Raw genomic sequence first — 9,592 nt, forward strand, 5'->3', positions numbered from 1 at the left:
TAAAAATATTTTTAAATAAAGTGTACAGTTTGCTGCATTAAAGGAGTCATATAAAATTTAGGAGAACATTCTTTAAAAAAAAAAAAAACCTTCATAAGTTCTTTTTTTATTATGTTGTGTTAGTCACCATACAGTACTTCATTAGTTTCTGATGTAGTGTTCCAAGGCTCATTATTTGCATATAACACCCAGTGCTCATTGCAATACATGCCCTCCTTAATACCCATTACCAAACTAATCCACCCCCCACTGCCTCCCCTCTCAAACCCTCAGTTTGTTTCCTGGAGTCCATAGTCTTTCATGGTTCTCCTTTGATTACCCCCCATCTGATTCCCCCCCTTCACTTTTCCCTTCCTTCTCCTAAAGTCCTCCATGCTATTCCTTACGTTCCTCATCTGAGTGAAACCATATGATTCTGTTTGTATGTAATTCCAGAAGTGCACGATAAGCTTTAACTACTTGGTTCTGTAACTTAATAAAATTTAATGCCCCTGAGCCTCAGTTTTCTTATTTCTGAAGATATCACGGGATAATAAGACTAATTTCAGAAGAATACTGTGGGAGTAAACAGGTGTGTGGTCATGTTTTGTACAACCCTAATAAAATGTTCAAAGGTGGGAGTATGAAATGTGTGTGTGTGTGTGTGTGTGTGTTTATACACATTTTTCTTTCAAGTAAATATGGGTGCTCATATGCACATGCATATAGACTCATTATTAGATGATCTTTCGTGTCACAGGTAAACTTGAGGGAAAGGGGGAGAGGATAAGAATGGAAAGAATGAACATTTGGATTAATGTGAAATTAAAATATTGTAAAAATTTGAACACAAAATTTAATACAGAATGAGTGCCCTTAATTATTCAATATTTTTTGTCTTCGTGCTTTTAAGTCAGAAAGGCTCATGGCATGGGAGATTTTCTGTATCAGCTATTAGGGTTGAACAACTCCAAAGTGACCTCAGAATTCTTTTTCTACTTAAGCAGGATTTCAATACCAAAATCCTATTCCAAGAGAATATAAATGAATAAGATCCAAGGTTAGATTCCTTTCCCTTGAGAAAGTTTTATTAGATCAAGGTCTGGATTAGATTTTTTTAAAGATTTTATTTATTTGAGATAGAGGGAGGGAGGGTGAAAGAGAGAGAGAGAGAGAGAAGCAGAATCACCGCTGAGCAGAGAGCCCCAATGAGGTGTTTGATCCCAAATCCCTGAGATCATGACCCAAGCTAAAGGCAGATGCTTAACCAACTGGGCCACCCAGGTGCCCCTGTATTAGATATTTATTGTGGTTTTGACAAATTACCATGCTGCTTCCTTAAAACAAATATATTTATTTTCTGATAGTTCTGGAAGTCAGAAGACTGAAATAGGTCTCCCTGGGCTAAAATCACTGTCTTCAGTGAAGAGTTCATTCTGGAGGTCTGCAGAGGATAGGTTTTCTTGCCTATTCCAGCTTTAGAGCCACCTGTACTCCCTGACTCATGTGCCCTCCGCTTATCGTCAAAGCCAGCAACAGGGCATCTCAAAATCTCTCTCTGACTCCGTCTTCTGCCTCCCTCTTCCACATTGGAGGACCCTTGTGATCTGTTGAGCTCACCGGAATAATCAGAATAACTTTACCCTAGTGTCAGCTGACTAGCAGTGTTAATACCATTTCCAACCTTAATTCTCCTTTGCCATGACACAATGTATATCCAAAGATTCTGTAGATAAAATGTGGAAATGTTTTGGGGACATTATTCTGCTACTAAAAGACTTTGTCAGAGGTATATTTGCTGTCAACTCATGGGCCCTCCCTTTGAAGAATCAAAGACAGAATTTATTTCAGACTCTACATGAGAATTGAGACTTTTCTTTCAAAACCATACATGAAGAGGACCACATAGATTATTTATTAACATCTCCCCAAAGTTACAAATGACAATGTAACCTTTCAATTAAATAAAATCAATATCAACTCAAGGTTAAGGTAAAGTACAAGGATGTTAGGTCTCTGGAAGGCTGGCAAGTTCATGAGAATGAGGAAACAAAACGGGATTCACTTCTAATCTCTTCTCTTGGGAACAGAGTCTCAGCAGGAAAAGTTTCCTTTGTGTCCAGACCAGTGGCCCACAGGGAACGCAGTGCTCCAAGGTGGGAGGAACAATGGAAACAGTGCCTAGTGAGCAGACACAGGGAGCTGTAAATATCTCCTCTGCTTCAGAACGTCAGCATGTGAATCCTTGGACTGGCCAGGACATGGTTGTTATTTCTGTGTTCCTAAGTCTCGCAGAGGGACCCATGTTGCATCGTTTCTTTCTGTCCTGCTTGGGAACAGAGCTTTGGTCTCCATCATCCACCATCCAAGAAGAACTCGGACCTCCACACAGAGACCTTCATCTTATAGATCGAACCCAGGTTAGTCTGAGAGCTCAGGAGGTATTTCAGGGAAGGATCAGAGAAAATGGAACCTGAGAACTTTTACCTGAGGTCACCTGAAACTAGGTAGACTCAATTATAAGTAACTTATGTAATGTGTTCAAAAGAGAAGTGTCCATTGGCCTCAGTAATACAGGCCTCATTGTTGACAATACGTGGTGGGAGTGGAAGACCAGTTGGATGAGTCAGGGGAAGGAACGGGGAGGAACTAAAGTGGTTCCATTGAAATTAGAACATATCCAAGGACTTTGCATTTAATGGGAGCAGGAAAACAGAGTATTATCTTGGAGCACGTGCAGTGAATTTTTTACAATGTGGTGGTTTTGAGCACATTCTGTATTTATAGAAAGCCCCAGACCCACGCAGGTAGCTGTTCCCTTGCAACAGCGGTTCCTGAGACATACATTTCTCAGCATCTTCTCTCACACTGAGTATTCACATGAAAAATTGTATTTAATATGCAAATAGCGGTATGCTAACTAGCTTCACTTTGTAATACTTCATTACCAGGAGATGTGAAAATGATGGAGAGATGGTAGAAGAAAAACTCAGACAAATCTTTTCACTGGTTGTAATCACCCACTCAGTGACAGGAAGGAAATGTAGTGTAAGCTTTCACACACACTGACGACCACTGTCTGCCACCCTAGGAGGATGGGTGCTGCTATCCCCACGATCTGAGTAGGATATTCACATTTGGAATGGATTGCTTGTCTCTCTCAAGTTCAAGCAGCATATATGTGGTAGATCTGACATTCAAAACCTGGTTTTCTGATTCCAAAAATTTTTCCTTTAAAATCATTCTGCAAAGTCTTTTATCATTTCATCTTAAAAAATCCCTTCTTATTGTTGTACATTGTATATTTGCTGTTGTAAATTTAGATTTATTCCCTTTGCACGTTTTTTTCTAGAGGAGTATTCAATCAGTAAAATATCTTGAAATCATGATGATGCCAATGCTTTATTGTTTAGAAACATTGTTATTTTATTGCTTTATTAATTATTCTGGGCACCAGGGAATGTGAACTGGGGCTGGAATGCTGCCAGACCCAGGGAAGCTCTCCGCTCATCAGTCTCTCAGGGAAAATCTGAGCTTATTACATCTCTTTTCCCCCTTGTGTCCATTTGTTTCCTCGCTGTGATTTTGGAACTGCTTTCTTATGTTTCTTTACATACAGGACACAACTGGTGATGGGCATGATGGAGCGCATGTGATGGGATGAGCACTGGGTGTTATATGCGACTGATAATTTTATTGAGCACTAGGTCTGAAACTAATGATGTACTGTAAGTTGGCTAAGTGAATTTAAATTAAAAAAAGAAAAAAGAAATACAGAACACGTGATGATCATATTGAAATGGAGCCCATGTTTCCATGTCCAGTAGAGGCTTCCTAACTAGATTTTAAGTACTGTTTACACAGTCTTCAGGGTAAAGGTAATCTCATGTTGACAGCTTGCCTTCTACCGCTTACTTCAACAGTATTGTGGCTAAAGGCAGGAAAAGCATGAGAGTAACATAGCGGCGGGAGGGGGTATTGCACTGTGTTCATGTGTGAGCCAGTGATGTGTGTGTGTGTGTGTGTGTGTGTGTGTGTGTGTGTGTGTGTGTGTGTTGTGGGGCATGAGCAGTCCTCAGGGCAATGGTACTGGAGTTCATACACTCCAATGTGTGACCCTTAAATGCCAGAATGTTAAAGAATGGTTGGAAATAAGGAAGGAATCCATCTCTATTCACAGAATACCTTGGAACAAAATTAATAAGATGCAAAGAACACCATGTGAAGGAAGGACTCCCTGTGTCTTGAAGTCCCATCAGCAGCAGGAAAGCCCCCTCAGTCCTCAACATTCTCTGCCACCACCTCTCATCTCTCCCTCTTGCTCATTCCCTTACCGCACTGACTGCATGTTGAGATCTGCAGATCTGCAGTAAGTGCCTTCTGCAGGGCCTTTGCTCTGCTTTCCCTGCAGGGCACACACCTCCCCCAGATATCTTCCTGCCTCCTGCTCAGTCTTTCTGGAACCTCTGTTAAAATGGCACCTTCTTTGCAGGTCTTCCTGAACTCCTATTAAAATTTAGCATCCTCCACATACACTCTTTTTTATACCAACTTTCTTTTTTTCCTTCACAGCACCTGTCACCATCTCATATGGGATGTGATTCTTTATTTTTTTATATATTCGTTTTTTGAATATTTTTTATTACATTATGTTAGTCACCATACAGTACATCCCTGGTTTCTGATGCAAGGTTCGATGATTCATTAGTTGCGTATAACACCCAGTGCACCATGCAATATTTTATACATTCTTTCTCCATCATTGGATTGTTTGGAGTTTTCATTTTTCTCCAAGTTTTTATTTATTCCAATTATTTAACAAACAGTGCCATATTGGTTTCTGGTGTAGAATTTAGTGATTCAACACTTCCATACATCACTCTGTGCTCATCACCAAAAGCACCCTCCTTCATCCACATCACCTCTATCACCCATTCCCCCACCCACCTTCCTCCAGCAACCCCCAGTTTTTTCTCTATAGTTAAGGGTCTGTTACTTGTTTGACTCTATTTTTTTTACCCACTATGTTTGCTTGCTTTGTTTCCCTAAATTCCACACATGAGTGAAATCATATGGTGTTTGTCTTTCTCTGACTGACTTGTTTCGCTTAGCGTAATATACTGTAGCTTCATCCATTGTAAATGGCAAGATTTCATTCCTTTTGATGGCTGAGTTATATACATATATATATATATATATATATATAGAGAGAGAGAGAGAGAGAGAGAGAGATCTCACATCTTCTTTATCCACTCAGCAGTCAGTGGACATTTGAGCTCTCTCCATAGTTTGGCTATTGTTGATAATGCTGCTATAATCATCAGGGTGCATGTACTCTTTCAAATTAGTTTTTTTGTGTCCTTTGGGGAAATACATAGTAGTGCAACCTACAGAATGGGGACGATATTTGCAAATGACATATTTCTGAAGTGTTAGTATACAATATCTATAAATAACTTAACAAATTCAACACCCCCAACAAACAAATAATTCAGTTAAGAAGTGGACAGAAGCCATGAGTAGACAATTTTCCAAAAAAGACATACAGATGGCTAATAGACCTATGAAAAGACGCTCAACATCACTCATCATCAGGGAAAATACAAAATAAAGCTACAATGAGATATCACGTCACACCCGTTGGAATGGCTAAAATGAACAACACATGAAACAGCAGGTGTTGGTGAGGATGCAGAGAAAGGGGGACCCTCTTTCATTGTTGGTGGAATTGCAAACTGTTGCAGCCACTCTGGAAAACAGTATGGAGTTTCATCAAAAAGTTAAAAATAGAATTACCCTATGATCCAGCAATTGCACTCTTAGGTATTTACCCAAAGGATGTATGGACTGTTGTTTCTCAACACCCTCTGCTCTTTGTCTAGACGGTGTCAGTGCTCAACATATATTCTTCAAATGAAGGAAAGCATTTCTCATTAAAACTGTAATATCTGCCCTCTTAGGGCAAAGGCTGAATGGACAGGAATTCCTAATTGGAGATGTCAGGTAACATCCTTTAAATGGGATCAGATCTATACAAAAAAATATAGATTTCTTACTGATTGAAAAATAGAAATTGTAGCATGTTACTTTGTTAATAATGCCCTTTTGCTACAAGTCAAAACTACCAGGGATCACCTCATACCTGTCAGAATGGCTAATACAACAATAAAAAAATAGCAGTTGTTGGTGAGTATGTGGAGAAGAGGAACACTCTTGACCTGTTGGTGGGAATGCAACCTGATGCAGCCATTCTGGAAAACTGTATGGAGGTTCCTCAAAAAGTTAAATAGAACTGCCCTTTGATCCTGCAGTTTCAATGCTAGATGTTTACCCAAAGACTACAAAAATATGAATTTAAAGGGATACATGCTCCCCAATATTTATAGCAGCATTATCTACAATAGCCAAACTATGGGAATAGCCCAAGTGTCCTTCAACTGATAATGGATAAGGAGTATGTGGTATATTTTTTTTTATATATAATGGAATAAGAGTCAGCCATAAACCATGATTCTTGCCATTTACACGACATAGATGGAGGTAAAGAGTATTATGTTAAGTGAAATAAGTCACTCAGGATGGGACTGGAAGAGATTATACTAAGTGAAATAAGTCAAGCAGAGAAAGAAAATTATCATATGGTTTCACTCATTTATGGAACATAAGAAATAGGAAGATCGGTAGGAGGAGGAAGAGAAGAATGAAGGGGGGGTTAACAGAAGGAGGGAATGAACCATGAGAGACTGTGGACTCTGGGAAACAAACTGAGGGCTTCAGAGGGGAAGGGGGTGGGGAATTGGGATTGCCAGTGATGGGTATTAAGAAAGGCACATATTGCATGGTGCACTGGGTGTTATACACAAATAATGAATCATGGAACATTGCATCAAAAACTGGGGATGTACTGTATGGTGACTAATATAATAAAATAAAAATTATTAAAAAAAAGAAAAAGATTAATAGCATATGATTTAACTCATATGTGGAATTTAAGAAACAAAAGAGATGCGCAAAGGGGGGAAAAAGAGAGAGAGCAAGCAAAGAAACAGACTCTTAACTACAGAGAACACACTGCTGTTTACTAGAGGAGATGGTGAGGGATCAGGAAATGGTTGATGGGAATTGAGGAGAGCACCTGTGCTGAGCACCAGGTGTTGACTGGATGTACTGAACACTATATTGCACACCTGAACATAATATTACACTTCATGTTAACTAATTGAAATTTAAATGGAAACCTAAATAATGAAAAAAAGGGTAATAAATAAATAAATGAAGCCCATTTGTTGAAAATTATTGTGTTATTTTTTTTTTTCTTCTCTGGTAGTCACATCCACCAGATGGAACCAGGTAATGATACACAGATTTCAGAGTTTGTTCTTCTGGGATTATCAGAGGACCCAGAACTGCAGCCCCTCATATTTGGGCTTTTCCTCTCCATGTACCTGAGCACTGTGTTCGGAAACCTGCTCCTCATCCTGGCCGTCAGCTCTGACTCCCACCTCCACACCCCCATGTACTTCTTCCTGGCCAACCTGTCCTCTGTAGACATCTGTTTTACCTCCACCAACGTCCCCAAGATGCTGTGGAACATCCAGGTTCAGGGCAAAACCATAACATATGCAGGCTGCATCAGCCAGATTTTTTTTTTCAGTGTGTTTGGATTAATGGAGAATTTACTCCTGACGGTGATGTCTTATGACCGCTTGGTGGCCATCTGTTACCCCCTTCACTACACAGTCATCATGAACCGCCAGCTGTGTGGACTGCTGGTTCTGGTGTCCTGGATCATCAGTGTTCTGAATTCTTTATTACAGAGCTTAATGCTGTTGCGGCTGTCCTTCTGCACAGGCATGGAAATCCCCCACTTCTTCTGTGAAATCAATCAGGTAGTTGGGCATGCTTGTTCTGACAGCTTTCTTAATGACATGGTGATGTATTTCGGAATTCTGGTGCTGGCCTGTCCTAACGTGGCTGGGATTCTTTACTCTTACGCCAAGATTGTTTTGTCCATTTGTAGAATTTCATCAGCTCAGGGAAAATATAAAGCATTTTCCACCTGTGCATCTCACCTCTCAGTTGTCTCCTTATTTTATTGCACAGTCCTGGGAGTGTACCTTAGCTCTGCTGCTACCCAGAGCTCCCATGCAAGTGCAGTGGCCTCGGTGATGTACACGGTGGTCACGCCCATGCTGAACCCCTTCATCTACAGCCTGAGGAACAGAGACATAAAGAGGGCTTTGAAAAGAATCATTGAAGCTCCAATGATGTATGTGCCAATGGTCCTGGGGCTGAAGAAGTGCCCATGATTGCAGGGCTCACAGCTTCAGAGTGAGGAACTGCCATTCTCCCATCAGGCTGTGGAAGTGGAATATACTCATTGTACTTATTTCTTGGATTTCCATTTGTTTGAATTCAACTTCTCCATACATTTAAGTAAGTCACTTTATTAAGCTTCTGCTCTGATATACAGATAGTTTCACCTTTATCTCTTTTCATAAAATTCCAATATTTTCCCCAACCTTGGTCACAAATGGCTAGAAATTTCTGTATCCTACATAGGGCAAGTTGGATTTCTTTTTTTTTATTTTAATGTTTTTTTTTATGATATTATGTTAGTCACCATACAGTACATCCCTGGTTTCTGATGTAAAGTCGATGATTCATTAGTTGTGTATAACACCCAGTGCACCATGCAATACATGCCCTCCTTACTACCCATCACCGGTCTATCCCATTCCCCACCCCCCCTCCCCTCTGAAGCCCTCAGTTTAGTAAGAAGTAGTGGTAAGAAGTTGTGGTCCATATATACGATGGAATATTACTCAGCTATCAGAAAGAACGAGTTCTCAACATTTGATGCAACATGGACGGCACTGGAGGAGATAATGCTAAGTGAAATAAGTCAAGCAGAGAAAGATAATTATCATATGATTTCTCTCATCTATGGAACATAAGAACCAGGAAGATCGATAGGGGAAGAAAGGGATAAAGAAAGGGGGGTAATCAGAAGTGTGAATGAAGCATGAGAGACTATGGACTATGAGAAACAAACCGAGGGCAAGTTGGATTTCTTGAAAATAATTTCATTTCAAATGATTTATATTATGCCAAGTACATTTCCCCTTGATTTCCCAAAGTGTAATCATTAGTTTTATTTTTTGTTTAAGAAGAATCTACAGTTGTCCACTAAGCCCTTCACATAACATGTTTGTAGATGAAAATACAAAACCATAGTTTTACCTTGAGTCTGTCAGCCTTTTTCATATATGCCCTCATTACTCTTCCTGAGAATGTGGACTCTAACACTGTTCTGGTTAAGTCTCAGGCTCCTGACAGGGATGCTCAGGCTAGGAAAGCCTGGTCCCTCTGTTCCCTGTGCTTGTGGACATTCCCACAGATGCTTCCCTGACCAGAGCCTCTGCTGTGGCTGCACCAGCCCTTGGGTTCTTACTGTGACTGCAAGACAGGCCTCAGCATCACCCATCAGGGAACTCTTACAGAACCAGGTTTATTCCTCACAGGTCCTGGAGGGCACAGGGGATCCCAAAGACCATTCAGGGAGGTCTCAGAAGGGTGAGAGAGACGTTGAGAGGGAGAAAGAGTGGTGCAG

General features: G+C 40.3%; 1 protein-coding gene across 1 annotated transcript; it reads left to right on the top strand.

Moving 5' to 3' along the window:
• Nucleotides 1–7,319: 7,319 nt before the first annotated feature.
• LOC123796223 (olfactory receptor 7A17-like) lies at nt 7,320–8,288 on the top strand. The gene has a single exon (XM_045803639.2). It carries the CDS (start codon nt 7,320–7,322, stop codon nt 8,286–8,288), a length of 969 nt encoding a protein of 322 aa, XP_045659595.2.
• Nucleotides 8,289–9,592: the final 1,304 nt, after the last annotated feature.

The sequence above is a fragment of the Ursus americanus genome, chromosome 14, assembly GCF_024610735.1.
Source record: "Ursus americanus isolate L20-20 chromosome 14, mUrsAme1.1.p, whole genome shotgun sequence".
Taxonomy (NCBI): Eukaryota; Metazoa; Chordata; class Mammalia; order Carnivora; family Ursidae; genus Ursus; species Ursus americanus.

Coding starts and splice junctions, on each gene's coding strand:
- LOC123796223 (XM_045803639.2), top strand. CDS start 7,320: ATGGAACCAGGTAATGATACACAGATTTCAGAGTTTGTTCTTCTGGGA.